This window comes from Cyprinus carpio, chromosome B2 (genome assembly GCF_018340385.1).
Source record: "Cyprinus carpio isolate SPL01 chromosome B2, ASM1834038v1, whole genome shotgun sequence".
NCBI lineage: Eukaryota > Metazoa > Chordata > Actinopteri > Cypriniformes > Cyprinidae > Cyprinus > Cyprinus carpio.
Window position 1 is genome coordinate 24,530,304 of NC_056598.1, and position 22,312 is coordinate 24,552,615.

Sequence of the window (22,312 nt, forward strand, 5' to 3'; positions counted from 1 at the left end):
AGCACCAGACTGTCCTTGCAGAGGGTGAGGAATGGCCAGTGGCTTGAGTAAGGAACAGCCCGTGGCTTGAGTGAGCGGCAGCCAGTGGCTATAATGAGGAACAGCCGGTGGATTCGATGAAGGAGCGGCCGGGGGTTGCGGCAACCACATGTGACGAGCCTGGGCTGGACTCCACTTCGTCCACGGTGAGCGCGAAGTTGATGTATTTCCTCAGCGTCCAGCACAGATCAGCTCCAGGCATGACGAAGCGTATATCATGCTCTTTTGGAAGGCTAAACAAAGTAGTTTCACTTGAAACACAATGAAACACACAGCTTCTCCATGAAATGGCACCGGCGGCAACAGCGAGAATAAAAGGCACGTCTTCTTTCTTTGCGTGAACATTTGAGCGGCGTTATGCAAATCTTCCTACATAGTGACGTAGAGATGTGGGGGGCGTGCTAGAACGAGCCGTTTTAGGGGAGTGTGGACAAGTCTTAACTTTTATAAAGAATATCTCTTTGGATTTGAGACTTTAGACTTTGCAACTTCAGAGATCTTCTTTATGCACCAAGAGCTTGTAACACTCCAAAGAGAAAGGAAAAATTAAAATCACATCATATGACCCCTTTAAGAAATACGAACTCACAGAGTCACATAGGATAAGTAATTTGTCAAGTCCTGTAAATAATCCGTCAAGTCCTGTCACAATAAAGACGTAACTTTGCATGAATTAAATAATACAGTTATGAATGAGCGCATGTTGGAAATAAAACGCTGAATTTAATTCTCTCTCTGTTATCTATCTTGAAGTCGCTTTCATATTGCTAGTCTCAGCTTCAGACGTCACACCCACGGACCGCTGGCTAAATGTCTGATGCATATGGGACACAAAAGTGGAAACACTTCAGGAGTGTCGAAGTCGTCATCGGATTGGTTGAATTCTACAGGATTTCCGTGAGACGTGTGTGTCGCGCTCTTTAACGTACCGTCTGGAAACAAAGATACCATGCCGCCAAACCCCCTCACAAAAAAAAGAAAACTGTTTTGTTTACAACTGTGATGACGAGTGCTTATCGGGATCAGCTAAATGCTGGATTCTCAAAAGTATGTGAAATATTTAAAGTTCGCCGCATAGAAAATTTAAAATATGTCAGAGAGTTTTACACACCGGTCTGTTATTGTGGCGACATTTCCACGCCTCGAAATGTGACGATGAACAAAACGAACTGTGATTGGTTGTTTGACATGTCGGTCAAATGGCCTCATGGGCGGGCTTTGGCCAATGAAAGCTGCCATAAATTCCAGACCTTCAGTCATAAGCTCAGGAATCATATGGCTGTTCGGGTTGATGCTCAGAAAATGCTCCAGCATGGCCACCGCATGTAACTTTTAACAAGATTCACTTGTTTAAAACACCCTAAATTATATTAACATTTACTATAACCATTATTTTGCTAATAAACATCTTAATAAATACATCTATATGAAATATTAATATATTAATTATTTATTATCTCCGCAAGTGATCGCAGTTTAGTTCTGTGTAAATGAAGAAACAGTGCTTTGTCCGCAGGCATTTCAGAACTTATGACAAAAACATTGTTTATATTGATATATTCCAATATTCCACAGAATATTATTCAGTTACTAATTAACATTATCCAGTAAATTATTCTTCACTCTTTAGCCTATTAAATTGTTTATAAAACTGTCACCGTCCCACCTGTGGGACGCTTGGCGCTCTTTTTTGTTGTCCTTTTTCTCTAATAAATCTTTTAGTAATCATCATAAATTATACATCATTTGAAAGCTTAGAAGCCCAGCTTGTGAAAACCATTTTGAAATCGGACATTGTGTTACCATGGAAATGGTACTTTAAAATCTTTTGGCGGTCTCCTCCTGCTTAGTGGGCAGTGTCAAGTGTCATATTACAAAATACATTACGGTCTTTTAGAATCAAACCTTTTTATAATCTTGACAAAAAACATATTGGAAAGGACTGAGTCCAGGATTCCATATTAAGGATTCCATATAAGTAATACTGACAGAGAAATCAAGACATTTGTGACAGACAAATGCATAAAACAAATTCAGTGAAGTCTGAATGGCACCCAGTGGCTGTTTGTGGTATGACACCCTAAATAAAATTTCAGAGGGACCTCAATTTTTTTCATATCAACTTCAAATTTGGAATATAACTTATTTAGACATAAGGCTTTAATTTTATACCAATTTTAGAATAAATTATAAATAAAATATAATAAAATAAAATTAATATAGTGCATTTCATTTACAGTAAATTAAAACTTATATTACTTTTTGATACTTTAATTAAATTAAGTGTTCATTAATTACAACAATTTAAGTTTGGGTAGTGCACTTTCATGCCTATTTTAAAAAATGGGGGTGACAATTAAAGGGTTAAAATTATTACATTTCTGCCAAGTTGATGTGATTCTGTCATTTATTTATTTTCTCCATTTGAAAACATTAGACATGCTACATTTTGCATATTGTTAATATTAGTGTTGCTTCTGCTGCTTTTTATAAATATATGTTTTTATTGTTGTTTTGTTTTGTATACAAGGAGGGAGTGATTGTTATAAATAAAATGGTTCTGCATATTGATTATCAGGCACATAAACATGCAAATAACTGGTATTGGTTATAAATAAAATTGTTTTGTTTTGTATTCAAGGAGGGAGTGATTGTTATAAATAAAATGGTTTGTTCAGTTCACTAGTGTTGTAATCATTGTGTCAAAAACAAAAGTATAACAGGAAATAAATATCGGTTCGGCATATCGATTATCAGGCACATAAACATCCAAATAACTGGTATCGGTTATAAAAAGAAATCAATATTGGTTGATATTATTGATAGTATTGATATGTGAAATCAGTACTACACTGATAAAAATTATTTTGTGGTGAAGTAAATACTTCATAAAAACTTGTAATTTCTACATGAAATAATTAAGTTCAGGCAAGAATAAAAAAAAAAGAGTCAATCTATATTGTCAAATCTACAAGCTCAAATTTCAATTTAAGCTTGTAGAAATTAAAATTTGAACTAATACATTTATTTTACTTGGAATTGTTAATGTTTACAAGAATTCTTTAAGTAAATATCAAAGTTATGATCCTGTTTTTCCCACCATGCACTTGGGCATGAACAATTAAAAATGTAAAAATTGTCACTTTTTTCGAGTTGTATTTACACTGTTTTATCGTTGCTTTTGAAGTTAGGTTTAGTAACTTACTATTTTGTAACATCTGGAGTTCATTTTCTACTCAAAATGACCCATTAATTCTCAAACAATATCCACTGATTGTACCGTCATTGCACTTGAATAAAGTTAAAGGTGCAATTTGCCGATTGTCCTGCAGTTGACCGCATAAATCTGTCTTCTTACGATGCACTTGGGGCTCTACAATTACTCCAGACCACTCGTAGATCTATAATGATTTTCAAGTGCTACTTAAGTTACGCAGGAACTCTGTCCTTCTAGTGTCTCTGACACAATGACCCTCATTTACAGAGTCCACACCACATTCTCTCAGCCCCTCTGGGTTTTGGGCTAGTTTATATTATACAGATGATGTTGATTTATATGGTTTTTGTTCAACCGTGACACTTTGTGACCTAAAAATATAGATGGCACATAAATTCTGCAAATATTGTGAGATATTTTCAAAATATCATTATCATCACATGCTGAAGTGTTGTGAAATACATGAAGACTGATAGGCTTTATCGGCAGATAAGTTAAGAGTGACTCTTCAAGGACCAGCACCACCTCCTCTTGTAACACTTTTTGAAGAATTTAGCTTCAAGAATCTGGCAGTGAGTTTTGGGAGTTCATTTTTAGTCCATTTCTGCAAGACAGACTTTTCAGGATAGGAGATGGATTAAAAATGATTTCCCAAATCTTTCCTCAGATTCTTGAAGATAAATTCTTCAAACAGTACTAGAGGATGTAGTGCTGGTCATTCAAGAGTCTCTCTCAACTTATCTGTGTATAAGGCCAATAAAAGTCTTAATATATTTTACTACACTTCAGCATGTGATTCTGATTAAGTTAGGGTCATTTTTTTAGGTTTCTTTAGCTAACCTAAGTCCCTGAGAACCTGTTACCTGACACATTGCACTTCTGGAGACTCCAGGAAGGTTGTCATTCTGGAAAATGGTGGCACTGGAGACTAAATGGTTCCTGATGGTTTTACACCTTATTTTTCACCTTAATTCTTTTGCCATTAACATGTGTCTTTTCCTCTCCACCGTTTTTTTTTTTCTTTTTTTTTCCTCTGACCCACTGAGCATTATGTTGTCAAATGGTCATGCCTTAGCTTTGCAATTTCTGTATTTTATTAGTTTTGAATTTGTCATGGGCATTTAATAGTTTTTGACTTTTCAGTATGAGTTAAATCTATCTTTTTTTTTTCTTTTTTGGCTCAATTTATCTGTAAAAGAAAACCTGCTTAATAATTATGCACACCTGATATAATGCATTTTTCACTTCCAGCCTTCATGGACAATTATATATCACTTATAAATGATTAAATACAAAATTATTAGTATTATTAAGATTGATTTGGTTTGGATTTGGTCAAATGTGCTTGGGAAAAAAATATGATCAGAATATCAACTTGCATAATTATGCACGCTCTATTTTTCCTAATTTTATAGGCTACAGTTGATTAGTTACAATCATTAATTAAGCATGTCATCTTTTCCATTGGAATTTGCTATTAAGTTTAATTTATAGACAGCTTTTTTGTTTATTATTAGAACATATTTTTAGTATTTTTACACCTCTGTACTCACCTCATATTGTCTGTGTTTACGCTACATTTTAAACTGATGACGCCAGAGGGCGCGCAAAGACAAAAAAATTATATATTATTATAAATTCTATTACGTATATATATATCGAGCATTATTCGCACGAGCTTGAACGTGAACAGGTTATATCTCTATATTAGCTGGTATAAGTTAAAAATGAAACAATCTGAATTCTTTACACATTGACCAGAAATACAACCGTCTACCAGACAAATAGGTTCACTTCTTTATATATATTTATAAACAACTTATTTAAATAGAAGAGCAAGGGGGTTTTTAAGATTGTATTGAATGTTCTTTTGATAACGAGTATAAAGCAGTAACAATTTTTTTTTTTTTTTGCGCGACTTGATCACGGTGCGGCGCGCTGCCGTGTCTCGTCCTCAGTGGCTCGCAGCGCGTCGCGCGCCCCCGCCCCCCCCAAACCGAATACGAGAGTGCGCGCGAGAAATGCAGCGCGAGACACACACCGAGCAGCCCCGATAAACCCCACCGAATCCACGCGAACGGGAAAAAGACACTGGGAAAAAAACAGCAGACGCCTGAGAAAGGAGTGACAGGAAAGTCCACCGCCGACGGTAAGAGTCTTTCACTCTTTCAGTAGATTAAATAAACACTCTGACTCAGTTACATGAGGAATTTTTTTCTAGTTGGAGCGTCTCTGATAAATAAGAGCAGCTTCCATTTGGAGAGACGGAGCGCACGGTAGTGAACCGGGGCAATGTCGAAATCAAGTGCACGTTCAGCATGTCATTCAGCGGGTGAATGGAGTAATAATGTGTCTGAGCTTATTTGATTTCTGAGATGCACATAAAGATTTCAATACATCAGCCACGGCATTCACGCGGATGAACTGAGTGGAGAGGGGCGTGTTCTGCGCGTGCATGCCGTTGCTTTCGCGGTGTTTATTATTATTTTAATGCGCAAATTTAAATGAAAATTGTTCATAAGATGAATTAAGGAGTATTAGAATAAAGCGTAATGGATAACGCGTGTTTTCTGAGGCGCAAATTTATGTTTATTATAGATTTTCAGAGTCATGTTTTGTATGGGGTAATAGTACTGGTTTTGGTTGTGTTTCCAAAGTAAATGCTGCTTTTTACTGTTTACACAGACGCGGATTTATGTCCACCGTTCTCTTTTGTCAGAGCTGGCACACATTTTGCAGCGCTGTCTAACTGGTGCACACGCGTGCGCGCACACGCACCCACCCACACACGCACGCACACATAGCCTACACAGATATTACGGAGCCGAAGCATATAAATAATATACACACAATAAATCCTTGTAATTAATTAATACTGTTTGTACACATATTTTCTTTACCCTTTGTGATGCTATACAGTGCCAAAGAGACAGTTTCTTAACTCTGTCACTTACTAATGTAAAGTGAACAGGGTTTAGTTTTCTCTCTCTATATCAACGCGTTTTATGATAGTATTTATTTTCTTATTATTTAATCTATTTATTATTTCAAGCTACAGCTGTAATTGCCTGATCCTTTGTCTCTGCAGAGCACATGCGCATTGCGCGTAGGGTGTGGATGGACAACTGATGCTTTTACCTCCTATATCTCTCACATTGTCTACTAATGATCTGTTTTTTTTAACGCACAACTGTATTTATGATTTGAATATTATTTTCCGCAGCTGTGTTTTTAATATTCCGTTTGTAGAGGAATCTATTTTACATTTCACGGCGATGCCGCAGACAATGAACCGAGTGAGGGAGAAAAAAAAAAAAAAAAAAAAGCTAGTGCTCAGATCCCCGCACACTAAAATCACACCATGCAAAACGTCTCCGCCCAAATGTCTTTTTTTTCCCGTTTGGATGAGATCCGATATTATGGGATGGGACGGAGGTGAGTTTGAGAGAAGGAGCGGGCGGTGTGATGAGCGAGAGGCTTCATAATCCACGCGTTCACACGCACCAATAAACCGCTGCTTGAATGAGTCACTCGTTTCAACCTGGAAACATCAAACCACACTGACAACTGAGCGCTGGTTTGTCCTAAAAATTGAGGTATCCATTTACCAAATTGTTGAATTTTAAATGTTTAAAACACTTGAATTAGTTAGGTGTTACCACAATAAAAAAATGTATGGTGTAAAAACAAATTCAAACATATTGGCTATTGATTATTGATCTTCCGTGAACTGGATTGATGACATACAAAATTGTTATAATGGTTGCTGCACTATGGAAATAGCATCTCTCCCTCTCTATGTGCAAGTTGGAGAGAGAGCGTGATAGAGATAAATGAATATCTACATCATTTCAGGTCTCATTTATTTGTCCAGTGCATTTGTATAATGCAGAAGAGCCTGAGGGCAACTCATGCAGGAGCCACTCAGCCACCAAAAACATTATTAACCCTGCATGAGTGAGTGCCAACATTTACAGATCTGCACCTTTGGCTCTGAGCGCTCATGAGTTGAATTAGCAATAATCTTGATTAAATGTGTATTTTAGAATGTGAGATTCCCTGTATACCAGGTCACCCACGGAAACAAGAAGAGCAGTCAGGTGATTCAGTGCGAGACACCCAGTTTCAAGCCCAGCTGGAGTTTTTTGTGTTGCAATAGCAGAGAAGAGCAGGACTCAGGAGGAAGCAGTGAAAGTGAGAAAGACCTTCATTGTCTGTTGGGTAGTCCACGATTGCAGATTTTACAGTCTGAATCAGTGCGCATCAGTCTAGTGTTGAGAAAAAAATGGATTTTAATTTTTGAGCTTCTTCTTTTTTTTTGCATTGTAGAAGGAGAGGAAACAGTAGAAGGAACAGCAGAACTGAAGAAGGAAACAGGCATGTGATCAGTTAAAGAAAATAAAAAAATAAGGAAAACCTTTTTTTTTTTTTTTTTTTTTGGCCCATTCAATATACAACAATAACAATAATAATGTGTTATTTGTATTGTTTTTATTAATAAATACAATAATTTATTATTTAAATAATATAAATTAAATCAATAAAGAAATATTACTATTAATACTAATAATAATAAACAATACTCTACTGTAAAATAAAAATAATTTAAAAAGTATTTATTATTAAAAATAATGTTGACGATAGATTTATAATTGTTTCTGATTACAAATTTGGGAAGATAAGCATGTTGCCTTTTTAAATGCGTATTTTAAGCAACCTGATCTCATGACAAAAACGTAGCTGTGGGAACTTTTTCGCAAGATGTGAAATACGTACCAATAAGTACATATCAGTGCAGCTTCCAACAGAAATGAACACTAGAAGCGGCAAAACAGCAAGCACTTGTAATCATTTTTGTACACAGTTATGATTACAAGTCCATATGGTTCGCTTTCCGGATGTAACAAGCTTGCTCGTTAGCTTAGCTAGCATGGAATTGGACTTAAGATGCCCAATTCTTGGGAATGATTCCCATCAAAAACATGACTCACAATGAAAGAGCTGATAGATGAGAGCTCAAAAACAAGCTAAAACGGCATGCTTGGGATTGCGTTTTTGTGTCACATTCACTTTTGTTCATACTATTGAGTATATTAAGTATATTAAGTGTAGTGCAGATGGTACGTTATTTTAAAAAAGTCACAGAGCATTAGAGTTTTAAGCGCCACTCAACGGACATTTCAAGTCACATAAAACATACCATGGACATTTCACATTGAATGTGTCGCTACGTATTTCGCGTCTTGCGAAAAAGTTCCCACAGGTACATTTTCGTCATGAGATCAGGCTCATTTTAAGTGACCCAAACTTTCAGAGATGAAGATAGCATTTACACAGCATTTACTGTGAACCGAGCCACTCCAGGTCTCTGAATCTTGAGCTGCTCACGATTAAATAAACACAGTGCCATGTTTCACTCTGAAACACACAGAAGCCAATTATTGGCCAGCTAACAAGTTTCACCATATATACTTACCAACACTGTTTTTTACTTGTGTTTGGTGTTTGCGGTGTTTATTTTGGACTCTGGCTGAAATTAAGTAAATGTACTTGAAAACATACATATGTACAAACGTACATACAGAAATATATGTAAGTTGTGATGCCCTACCTCAAATTTGCCACAAATCGACTAAGGCAATGCTCTAAAATCTAAAACTGAATTTGGTGCTTTCATCTGAAAATTTTTAGATGGCTGTGATCACAGTTTTCAGTGTTTGTCAGAAGAAGAGCGGGATAGACATGAAAGCAAGAGAGAGACAGGAAGGAGTCAGTGAGACAGGATGGCACTGACAGAGACAGAGGCAGCTCAGCCAAGCAGAGCTTTGAGTGTGTGTGTGTGTGTTTGTTTGAGGAAGATCATTGAAAGGGACAGTTAGCTCAAGAACATCTGAGACGGCCCCAAATTAGAGATGCATTCAAAATCATTGTTATTTTTGGACTTGTCACTTAACTTAAAAAAAAAAAAAAAGAATTTCAAAGTCTACGTACTAATTCTGTCACACCATTGTTAAATACTTAAGATTAGTGGAGCCTTATTTTATTATTTAATATGTTTTCCTCAGGCAGCCTTAGTTGTGCTGGCAGAACTTAATAAGTTTTAGTGTCAGTCACTAGTCAGGTTTTGTCCCATCATGCTTTGCGGTCTGTGTGCACTGTGTGGAAAGTGATTGGTGGCTTTATGTGGAGCAGTAGAATTGAGCTACTGAGCCTGATATTGTTTCACTTTTACATTTTTACAAAGCACATTTTAAGCTTTCTGAACAATTATTTGGCTCTTAAAATTATTTATGGCTAGATACACATTGCAGCTAAATTATAGGTTTTGTCTCATTAGTGTGGCCAGATCTTTATAAAAAAACAACAACAACAAATAAGAACAAATCCCTAATTAAATTAAATCCAAATGTGTTATTTTGGAAATAAGCCACATACCAAAATATAGTGATCTGCAGCTGCCTATTTTATTAACTCCATAAACTGTATAGCTTTATGAGTAAACCCCAAAGATGCTTAATAATAAGTGGACATGGCAACCCTTCAAGAGCGCTGTGCAAAGCAGACTTCCAAACATAACATGATGGCTCCGTTGATGGTGGTTTAGTTGAAATCTGTTGGATTAAAATTAACATTTTTTGGAGTTGCAATGCTTTTGCAGATTTTTTGCTGTTTTTTCACTTTATTATTATTATTATTATTATTATTATTATTTTTACAATATACAGCTGTGAAATCTTGACAATTAAAGGGACAGTTCTCCCAAAAAAGCAAAATTTTGTGTGAAAATGTTTCTGTGGAATACTAAAGAAGATTTTGCAAAATGTACTGTACAATACTATATACATACAAAACAATACTGGACCCTACTGACTTGCAATTTATGCATAAAACATTTATGAAACATTCTTAAAAATATCTTACATCAACCCTCAAGATGAAGTGTAACTTTATTTTTTTCTATGATTATGTATTATTTACCTATGGATATGCAGCAGCTCAGATTCCTTGATTCTGATATTGTGTGTGTCATCATGGAATCTCTCTCTGGGTTGCCATGACGATGACCTGAAGGAAGAGTCAGAATGAGCCAGAATGGCAGCTCTCCTATGGTTCCTACGGCAACAGCCAATCAAAGGCCAGACCCCCACTGACCCCACCTGTCTGTTACAGTCCCTTGGAGAGAGATACACAGAAAACACAGCATTAGTACTGGATGAGAGCATTGAACAGGCTAAATCTGACAATGACCAAAAGACATACATAAATGACATCAAATAATAATACATGGCAGCTGTCAGAGAGTGATGAATGTAGTCTGATTTTTACAGTATAGAACCTTGTGGAAGTACAGACAGGAGTGAGGGCATATTTAAAAAACACGTGTGTTGTGTTCAGGACATCGGCTATATAATCAAGGCCTAATGAACAATGCAGTCACTTCTTGTTTGGACAGCAAGTTTCCCACAAGAATGAAAACATTAAACACTGTGTGGATTTGTATGTGTCGTTTTTTTTGTTTTTTTCTGGAGACATATGTGAATTGTGTTTAGACTAAGTCTAAATCTCAGATATTTAAAACAGTAATGTACGTCTTCTTTAACTTAATGAAGTCAGATATGAAATCTTAACCACCATCTAAACCACCAGATATATGTGCAATAAAAATGTCTAGTAAAATATTTGGGTGTTTCTTCAACTATGAGCATATTTATGTCCCAAAGGCAGATTTTTTTTTTTTTTATTAAAGATTTCAACTCTTTCTTATAAATTCTTGGAAATAATTTGATATATGCCTTTATCATTTTTGCTATTTTTTAAACGTGTTCTGTGCATAGATTTTATTGTTTTACCTTCATCCCAAAGCTGGACATTTAATCTTAAAATATTAAAATCAATCATAAAATATCTAAATGAAGGCTGAAATTTATTGTGTAGAAATTATTTATGTCACTTGTCACTTGGTTGTATCATTTCGTTCACAACCAACATTTTTTTCACTAATATAATCAGAATTAGAGATTTCAGAAGTAGCATACTTGTTTTATGAAGATATAATTTTTTTTTTTTTTTTAAATTAAGATTATTAGGTTATTAAGATATGAAAAAATCTGATATTTGAAGAAAGAACAACAAATATAAATTAAGAATAGAGAATTTCAGTAATTTTCAGTTAAGCTCATTTTGTAAAATTACAGAAAAAAATATTTAAAAAAAATATTTTAATGTATATATGTATACTTAAATGCATATAAAATAAATTAGCTGTAGAAAGACAAATGATTCTACCATTTTTATTCCAAAAATGTCCACAACATCATGTTATCAAACACAATACAGATTTTCAGATGCAATGGAAAATAACATAATTCTTCTGTAATGCCTGTATATTGACATTGTTATAGTTGACAAATTAAAAGTGGCACTGGCAATAAGTAAGTGTGCTGTACATTTAATTCGTTACATTTACATAGAGCTTTTCAGAGCACTCAAAGCACTTTACAACCAACACCATTGTGCAGCATCCACCTGGATGATGCGACGGCAGCCATAGTGTGCCAGATCACCCACCACACCCCAGCTTATTGGTGGAGATGAGACAGAGTGATGAAGCCAAACAGTAGATATGAGGATGGTTAGGAGGCCATGATGGTCAGAGGCCAATGGACAAATTTGGCCAGGATGCTGTGGGTCACACCTCTACTCTTTTTGAAAGACATCCTGGGATTTTTAATGACCACAGAGAGTCAGTACCTCGTTTTAACATTTAGCCTATATGTGTGTTCAAGTGTGGAAGCTCACATTTCATTTTATCAAGCATCTGTCAGTTACACGATTTATGGATGTTTGTACTTCAAGGACATGACACAATCAAATCTCCTACTATCCTAGATAGATACAAGGCTGCAACTCAGGGTGAGGTTTAGGGATTGTGTGTGTGTTACTATCTCAGACTGGCTCCACTGAGGGTGTTTTTAGGAGCCATGACAGCCTTAAATAAACACACACACACACACACAACTCAAAGTCAAAGTGCATTTTACCATCAGTGAGCAGCTAAACAGTCATCAGAATAATGCGGAGTCTGTACACTACTGAAGAAAGAATTTCAAGGTCTTCGTGTGCGTGAGCATGATTTTGTCTGCCAGTGGTGTTTATGTTCCCTCGCCGTTGTTTTCATTAGAGCAGTTTCCATCCTGAGGGATGGCAGTGTGTGTGTAGGATGAAGGATTTTACCAGGTCAAAGTTTTCACAGTTCTCAAGACACTGTCCAAATGAGTTAGTAAACTACCTCAGCACTTCCAAATACTCTTGTTGAAACACTCAGGGATTTTGGAGAAAACCCATGTCTTCTTTGCTCTCTTTCTCTCTCTGTCTGTCCATTTGAACTCTATTTATCTTAGTACTGGTTGTGAGATTTAAAATCTTCCCTCGCTCTACTGTGTATGTTCCTGAAGTAGATGTTTCTGAGACAAAGTTAAATGGACTGCGACACACACACACACACACACACACACACACACACACACACACACACACACACACACACACACACACACACACAAACACAGACTCAAGGTCCTGATACTTTCTTAGCATTCAAGAAAATAACCCTAAAATAATAACCTTGTACAATGCAATATGAATAGACGATGCACATTCTTGTCATACTAGGTTTATCTTACATTTTTAGACGCAATAAACTGGAAGCTCACCAGTTATTCCAGTTACTGAGGAGTTTGAATAGATGTTTGTCTGTTGTTGCTTGTAAAGCACTTTGAGCTTGGTAAAAGCAATATATAAATTAAACTCAACCCAACTGCATCATCATTAACAGCAGCTTTCTTAGGATTTTAAAATGGCAGCACATTTAGTCAAGATACACAATTTTTAGTTTGTTAACTATCTAGTTCAGTGTTGGTAAGATTTTAAGGGCAGTTTGATTCTTATGCTCTCATGCACATTTATTTAATGAATAATAAACTAAAAAACCAACTACATTGTGAAATTTTCTGATGAATAATAGTAACTTTTTATTTGAATATATTTAAAAATATGTAATTAATTTAATTGGTTCCTTATGGCAAAGATGAATTTTAAATCTTCAGTGTCACAAGAAATCATTTCTAATTTGCTGCTCAAGAAACATTTCTTATCATTATCAATATTGAAAACAGTTGTGCCGCTTGATAGGTTTGCTGAAGATTATTTAATGAATAGAGAGTTTAAAAGAACAGAATTTATTCAAAATATGTATTTTAAATGTATATTTTATGTTAAATTGGAAATATATACTGAAATGTATATTTTTTTTAACAATGTAAAAGTCTTCATTACCACTTTTGATCAATATAATGTGTTCTTGCTGAATAAAAGTATTAATTTGTGTTATTATTATTAAATTGTACAGAGCACTTTATTCATGATATTTGCCTGTTGCAATTGGCATCACTATCAAATCAAATTTTTATAGGTGATTTCTGTGTACATTTTCTGCTGATAATGGCAGCAATAATTATTTATTAAATGATGGAGAAGAGCTCTTTAACAAGGTACCCAGACATGCAGTGGGGTCAAGCACACTTTAAAAGAGCCAAATAAAGCACTTAGATAAAGTATGGCAGATTGTAGTCTGCCTTATCCTCCACAACCTAGCATTTACAAGTGGCCTGTAAGATGGGGATTTACTGCCTGCAAATTGTGTTCATCACCAATTTTGTGTCCAACTTTAAACTGTTACCTAACTTGCATAAATTCCTTTAGTGAATTATGCGCTGAAAGAATGCAAATAAACTGCTTTTAGCAGGTGCAATTCATCTTTCCCGTTTGGATTTTAGTTCCATAGTGTGCAGGGATTCTGTTATAGTTAATAAGAGTCTAAAACATGTTCACTGGAAAAATCAGGAAGCAAGAGTGCTTACTGGACACACGAAGTTATGGCCAAAAAATATTTTTTTTGTTTGTTTTGTTTTGGTGTGGGAAGTTGAGAAATTGAACAAAAGAACAATTACTGAAGTGACTCTTTCTTTCAACACTGTCAGGCACTGTGACAGATGACACTGTCTGTCATCTTGAAACCACATGTACCATTTGGCCCTTAACTCCTGATCTGTGTCAACAAGAAAAATCAATAAAGCGAACACAATCACAATAACCATCATATGAATCATCACTGCATATTTACTCTTCACATCATTTTGACCCATCAAACGAAAAACAGGAGCTTCTGGTTTCTCTGTCTGCTCAGTGTTCTGGAGTTATTCATTAGCCTGAGCTGCTGTTTACGTAGAGGCCTGAGCCCTGGCCAACAATGTGCTTGTGTGTGTCTTGTTTGAGTACGTCTCTAGGGTTATGAGCTTGTGTGTGTGTGTATGTGTGTATTTGAGCTTGGAGGACAGATCTAAAGTATTTAGTGTGTGTGTGTGTGTGTGTGTGTGTGTGTGTGTGTGTGTGTGTGTGTGTGTGTGTTATAAACTTTGACCTGTCACATTCTCCCCTCCCTCCAATCAAGTCCAGTCCTCACTAAAACATCTCAGAGTTGTGGCTCCACTCTGCCTCCTGTTGACCTGGAGGTAAAACAACAGTGTCCGTATTCAACGTACAAGCACACGCATGCACATACGAGTGCGCTTGGGAGGGACAGAAAGATATAAATCATGTGGATATGTATTATTAATTTATCTTTTACTCATTCATGCTTATTTTATCCTATGTTCACATAAATTTAGGGTCCATAATATTTTAAGATTAGCAAGTTTGTTGCATACAAACGTGTGTTCAGCCAGTACACAACACAAGCCAATAAAACGATTCAAATACTCACTGAGAAGCATCTAAAACTGGAAAAAAGAGTAATATGTGAGTGAATATGTAATATCTTAAAAGGTAACAAACAGGTTTTTGTCCGTATCTAATGTAGTTTATTGTATTTGAATATGAAACACTATAAGTTTGTGTTTGCTCCCAGAATGCATTTCTGCTGTTACAGCACAGTGATTGGGCCAGATTTTCTGCTCCAGTTCTCAACCCCCCTCCTCTGCCTCGAGCCCAGTGTGTGTGTGTGTGTGTGTGTGTGTGTGTTGAGTTTTAGAGTTACATAAGCAAATTCAAAGCTGCACACATTTATATGGCAATACAGCTATACACACACACACACACACACATATATATATATGTATATATGTATGTATGTATTGTATATACACATAATCTATCAAGTTTTAAGTTCTGAACAGTAAGTTTTTTTAAACATTCTATTCATCAAAGAATCCTAAAAAAAGGACCATGCATGGTTTCACTAAAATATTTAGTAGTAGTGTATATACATCAAATGTATAAGTAACTAAGAGTTATTTTATCAATATTTTTTCAATTACATGTTCTCAATGCTGTTTGCACTTCAAATAGTGCAAGTTGATGTCTGTGTGATGTATGCCACACATTGTGTGCAAAAATGTTTAAAATATATTAAAGAGCAGATATAAACAGTACAATCCAATATCCAATAAAACAAACAAAAGAGTTTCTGGAAAAAAAAAATAGGAAGGAAGTTTCTAAGCAGCAGAATATTTTAAATTACTGTGATATAAAATGAAAACCGAAACACACAATTTTACTGAGAAGTCACTGTCCTTGCACAGTACTAACTCAATACTTGCTTTACATATAGTAACAAATTCATTGTTAATTTAAAATCTAAAATTAATTACTAAAAATATTTCTTTGCTGCACACACAATAATGAAAAATGTTTATCAATTAGATGTTGCAGCCCTAGTGACCAGTAAACACTCTCCACTGTGCAGCTCTGCCCTGGGCCCTAGCCTCTTCGACGGAGCTCTGTCGTGGGGCCTAGCCAATACAGCTTCATCTGAAGGTTTAATCTTACTGATGCATTGAGCATCAGTGTTCACTCTACCCTTAAGCTAAACTCTTTTTGCATTGCTCTGTAATGGAGCAGAAGCCAAAAGTGCAGTTAATCCTTTAATTTTCAATTTGGCAATGATGCTTTTGAATACTACTTGTACACACTGCATAGACAGTTTACAAGCCACACCAGGATGAAATGTACTACCAATCAGCAGGTTTCACACAGTCAGTGAATTTCAAGTCTCCTGTAAAGATGAGACAGCTCACAGACGCGCACACACTGCAGCGTATTGTTTAACGCTGAAACAGCGTGCTGCTGTCTGCTTGACTCAGTGGAGACAGGACAGATAGTGTCTATTGTTCTCTTGCACACTGCAAGGAAAGATTTCCATGTTTCCATAGTCATAAGTGTGTGTGTAAAACACTCAACTCACATGTTGGCTTCACATGATTACTGCTCTCCTTCTGTCTGGAGAATAACTGTATGTGTGTGTGCAAGTGTGTCATTACACAGATGGTTGTTGAGCTCAGGAACGCTAAAGCAGCCAACAGGGACACTGGAGTGAGAGAGAGAGAGAGAGAGAGAGAGAGAGAGAGAGAGAGAGAGAGAGAGAGAGAGAGAGAGAGAGAGAGAGAGAGAGAGAGAGAGAGAGAGAGAGAGAGAGAGAGAGAGAGAGAGAGAGAGAGAGAGAGAGAGAGAATGTGTTTCGCACAGCTCCTTATTCCGAATGGGTCACGTGAGCACCCGGTTTCCTTGGCAACTGCGGTTCTGAATTGCAGGTAGTATGGCTCAGAGATGCTGTCCTCTAAAACCCCCTCCATCTATCTAGATAACTATCAGCGCTATAGTCTGATTACTGATTAATGGTCTAGTTTTGATGCATGATATGATAGAACCTTGACAGGCTGTCTCAGAAATTTGAGTTTAGCCTTCTGAGCCTTTATTAGCTCTCTGTTTCAGGATTGAAGCGCATGTGCTAAAATAAACCCAGAGCAGAACATATGATGTATATTCATCCTATTTTTTTTTTTTTTTGCTCTCTCTCATTATGACACCTTGCACAGACCTATTTGCAGTCAGGTTTTTTTTTAGTATCTGTTAAAAGCATGAATTACATTTTTCTTCCCAGTATGTCATTCTGATTATGCAAGACATGTAGTGTTTGACATGCTACACTTGAATTTGCTACAAATAATCCCAGAGGAAAATTTTATTGCTCAGTGGTTGATCTTTACTCGTGGCTCAGGAAGCAATAGAGGAACCTTTTTTAAATCGTTGTCTTTGATGTTTCTGCTAAAATTCCTGTGGAATTAAAACCAGAAACAATTTAGATAGCTGTTGACACAGTATAGAAAAAATATTACAGTATTTTATAGTAAAGTATAGCCAAGGGGTTTTGAAACTGGAGCCTGCAAAGGAAAGCTAAATGGTCTGTAGAACTAACTAAATAAATAAAACTTAGATTACACTAAATCAATCTAACAGTCCTATAATTAACATTTTAGGAATATATTTATTATGTAATTTTATCATAGTATAAATTGAGTCTATATACAAGAAGCTATATAGAAGTCTTGTAAATTTAAGGGATGGGAGCTAACTAAAATTTATCATATTTGTGGGTCTGTGGCATCCAAAAGATCTATTGGTATAGCATTATATAGTTTAGTCTTGAATATTTTATGATAGTCAAGATTATTTGGAAAGAATTAAATGAAAATACATTTTTAATTATAATCTCATCTTGCAAACTGGTACATGTATATTGGCAAATCTGAACACAGTTTGAGACATTGTCGAGATGTTTGAGTTTTCTAGGGTCCATTTCTTAAAAACGTTTTATCCCACTGCTGTTTGAGAAATAACAAAATTATCTCCATTATGATTTTTAATGAGTAAAAATAAAAGATGAAACGGACAGTTCAAGAACTCATTCTGAGCCATTGAAGCCAGTGTTGATTGTCCTGTTTCTCTCTTTCACAGGTCAGAGGTAAAATGGGAGGGAAGCTGAGCAAAAAGAAGAAGGGATACAATGTGAACGACGAGAAGGCGAAAGAGAAGGATGCAAAGACGGAGGGAGCGTCGGCGGAGGAGGGTGAAGCTCCTAAGGAAAACAATGAGGATGCTCCTGCCGCCACCGAGTCAACCAATGACACGGCGGCCGCCGCCAAAGAAGCCACGCCCACCGCCGATAGCAACTCCACTGCACCCAAAGAGGAGGATAAGAGCGCCGCCCCTCCGAAGAAGGAGGAGCCTGCGGCGAACGCTAATGCTCCTAAAGCTTCTGACGCCAAGAGCAGCGAGGCTGCCAAAGCAGAACCCGCCAAGAGTCCAGATGCCCCTCCTGCCAAAGCGGAAGAAAAATCTGCCCCTTCAGCAGCTCCGGCCAATGAGAAAGAAGCTGTGAAAGAGCCCGCTAAAGATCCCACCCCTCCTGTAGCCACAGCGACGGAGAGCAAGCCCGATGCTGAGTCTAAAAAGACTGAGGCTCCACCCGCAAAAGAGTCCGCCCCCGCAGAGCCAATCGCCACGGAGTCCAGCCCCGCCCCAAACAAGGAGCAAGCAGTCGCTGTGCAGGATTAACAGAAGGAACAGTGAACGACAAGATTAATGACAAATGAAAAACCAGATCAAATCTAAATAATTAAAACTAGCCCGCCCATTTTAAACTATATCAGTAATTATAATGATAATAATGATAATAGTAACAATAACATTAATGATTTTAACAGGCTGGACTTTGATCATTGTGTTGGTGATGGACGTGATCATGGTGAATAAGACTGGCAGTTGTGATGATATTATCTTTAATATCCAGTTGAACTTTGATACAAACCACCAGCCCCCAACTCTCTCTCTTTATCTCTTTTCACCTTTCTTTCTACCTCCATTCAATGAGGGGTAGAATACAAACATGGAATCTATTCATTGCCACCCTCCGAATCTCACTTCCCTCCATTTGAGTGTGATGTGATGGCAGTGGGTGGGGTTAATATATATATATGTGTGTGTGTGTGTGTGTGTGTGTGTGTGTGTGTGTGTGTGTGTGTGTGTGTGTGTGTGTGTGTGTGTGTGTGAATGCGTGAGTGACAGTAGTATTAATGGTAGTAGTCCAGCCTCCCTGATACATATTCCATATTTCCTGTTTGCTGCTTTCTAGTTAGTGATTGACATTGTGTCATTGCTTATCTCCTGACTTTCCTGCTTTCTTTGTTTCTCTCTCTCTGTTTTTCTCACATATCAGTGGAAACAAAATCAGTGTATAGCACAATGCATCAAACACACACATACACACACACAGTATTGAATGTTAACAGTATTAGTGTTTTTTAAAGGAACAGTTCACCCAGAAATGATGATCTAAACCTGTATGACTTTTTGTCATCCACAGAATGCACAAAGAAAGAAGCTGAATGAACTGCTCATTTCCTTGCACGAAAGTGAATGGGGACTACATCTGTCAAGCTAGATTTTGAGTAAAAAGCGATTTAGATTTCAAAGAAGACTTGGAATATAGTGCACAAGCCGTATAGACTACTTTTGTGAAGCTTTTATGGTGCTATTTTGTCCTTTTTGGAGCTTGACAGACTTTGGTCCCCATCCACTTTTACTGTATAGAAAAGAACAGTGTGCACATTCTTCAAAACGTTTCCTTTTGTGTTAAACGTAAAAAAAGTAAGTAATACAGGTTTGACGTGAAGATAAGTAATTTTAAGGTGAACTATCCCTTTAATTGGATGTTTGAAGGTTAATTTAAAGTGTGTACATGTGTGGAAAGATCCGGGAGTATGACGTGAGTGTGTGTATGGAGTTATGCATGGTATGAGCATGTATTTACTGCATGTGTGTGTGTGTTAACAGAGTTCTGGTCTTTCTGTACTTTGAAAGCAGCAGATGTCATGATGTCAGAAAGACAGAGAGAGAGAGCCTCCAAACTCACCAAACAGGACACACTTCACACACACCGATCTCTCAATATGCTGACAGAACAATGTGAGCGTTGTGTGTATCTGTATGTGTGAAGCTGTGTGTGTGTGTGTGTGTGTGTTTTGCATGTCAGTGGTTGGCCCTATTGTTGTGTATTTTTGGTTGCTGTGGAGATAATGTTGCTACAGGTGATATTTCATTTGAATTAACACACATGCTCTCTCTCTCTTTCTCTCTGTTACTTTCTCTATCATTCCTTTTATTTCCAAAATTTCCTGGTAAAATAAAAAAAATAAATAAAATGGAAGAACTGAGATATATGTACTTGTATACATGGAGCAACATTAATAAAATGAAAGAAACAGATTGAAAATCAGCTCAAATGTCTTGATTTTTGTGTTTTCATAAGCTCACAGATTCAGTATTTCTTATATTTTCTATATAACACATTTGAATATATTTTAATGTTCATGACAGTTCAAACAAATCAAAACTTCAAAGCATGTATCTTGACGAAGAAAAAAAAGACTAGTCTAATTTTACCTGCAACAAATCTAAACTGTTATGTAAGCTGTCATTACACTGCAATACAGGCACAGAAGACACATTTGAAGTAGGATAGAAACCAAAAGCAGTGCATTTACACACTTTATAATGTGTCAAAGTGGAAGAAGAAATGTGTTTGCACAGGAATCACGATTGTGGGAAGAAATGTTGATGTTAAAGAGAAATGCTAATATTCTTATAAAGCCACTAAATCTGACACTGTACAAGCTACTAATAATTTAAATGAGTTCAGCAAGAATCAAGCTACTCTTTTGCAAGCTATTGGGAAGAACTGGATTCTAATATTATATATAAAATATAAATATATATCATATTTATTGATAATTTCATACTTTAAACATGAATTTAATGTTAAATGCAATCTATGTACATTAAACAATTAGGACAAATGCACTTAGGAAATTTTTGGTGGGCCATTTACACGACACTGTTTTCAACTAAAAATGGAAAACTTTTAATGCACTTTGGCCATTCATTTACAAGACAGCAGCATTTTGGGGGCCTGAAAACTAAGTTTTGAAAATGGGTTTCATAGTTCAAGTTTTTGAAAACAATACCATTTGTCTATGTGTAAACTACACCATATTTACAACATATTATATATACAACGTGTGAACAGGGATGGTATTGAATAAAAAAATTCTGTTTTTAGTACATTGTTGTCTAGTAAACATACCCCCCAGTCATTTCAAAAGGAATCCATGTGATCTGGAATTTCGCATTAGGGCAAAAGATTTCCCCTTGTTTTGAAAATCATGTCTGAGCTATACTTAATACATTGCTTCTCTAATGACAACAGACAATTGACCTTTTTGCATAGAAATATCGCACCAAAGACCCAAAGTAACCATAGCAACAAATTGAGCGCTAACAAAAAAATTGAGCCATTGCAAAAAGCTTGATTGACAGGCAATCTGACCAACCATAACGCCATAATTCGCCATTTTATCTGACAAATCAGACATGAGAGTGATTAACTTCGGTGGACTTTATTATGTGTATTGATGTCTTTCCGCGTTTCGAAATGAAATACGTTCTGATGTACATTCATGTTCATTTTGTGCTTTAAGTAAATATCAAAAGATGATTGGTACATGTGCCGCTTGAACTGAGGCACTACAGCGATCTGTCACGACACACTGAAGAGCCACAAAACAGTGTTTATTGTGTGAATTACTCAAAAAATGACAGATTTTAAAGCTGAGACTATGTTTCATACCAGAAGTAACCAAGACAGGACTTCTGGTATGAAACAAAAGTCTGGGAAAATAACAGCTTTCTGAATAAACGACGAGCTCATCACTATGACACACTTCATTTTGCCGGTTAATGTTATCTTTCATGCTTGTAGAATCAAAAATATTTTTCTTCATACAATTTTGAGGTGATATTCCTGTTTTATCACAGTTTAATCATAATGAATTCTCCTGATGGACACTCATGGCATTTGTTATTAGTTTATCCATACATTTTAAGTTTGGTACATTATTAGTTTATCCATGGTTTGTATTTAAAAAAAAATAAACAGAGTTTTTTAGCCACATTTTTTAAAGGATTTTATAATATTGAAGTGAGATAAAAATGTGAGGTTATTTGTTTAAATATTTCAGGTCTTCTCTCCTTTTATCTCCCTTTATCGCTCTCTCTCTCTGTGTCTCTTGTCTCTGGGTTGACTGGGTTCATGTATGACTGCCT

The 22,312-nt window shown here is 36.3% G+C and overlaps 1 protein-coding gene across 1 annotated transcript; it reads left to right on the plus strand.

Moving 5' to 3' along the window:
* Positions 1-5,234: 5,234 nt before the first annotated feature.
* On the plus strand, positions 5,235-20,426 carry LOC122134169 (brain acid soluble protein 1 homolog). The gene is made up of 2 exons (XM_042718789.1): positions 5,235-5,405; positions 18,107-20,426. Exon 2 carries the CDS (start codon positions 18,119-18,121, stop codon positions 18,704-18,706), a length of 588 nt encoding a protein of 195 aa, XP_042574723.1. The 5' UTR covers positions 5,235-5,405; positions 18,107-18,118; the 3' UTR covers positions 18,707-20,426.
* The last annotated feature ends 1,886 nt before the right edge of the window (positions 20,427-22,312 follow it).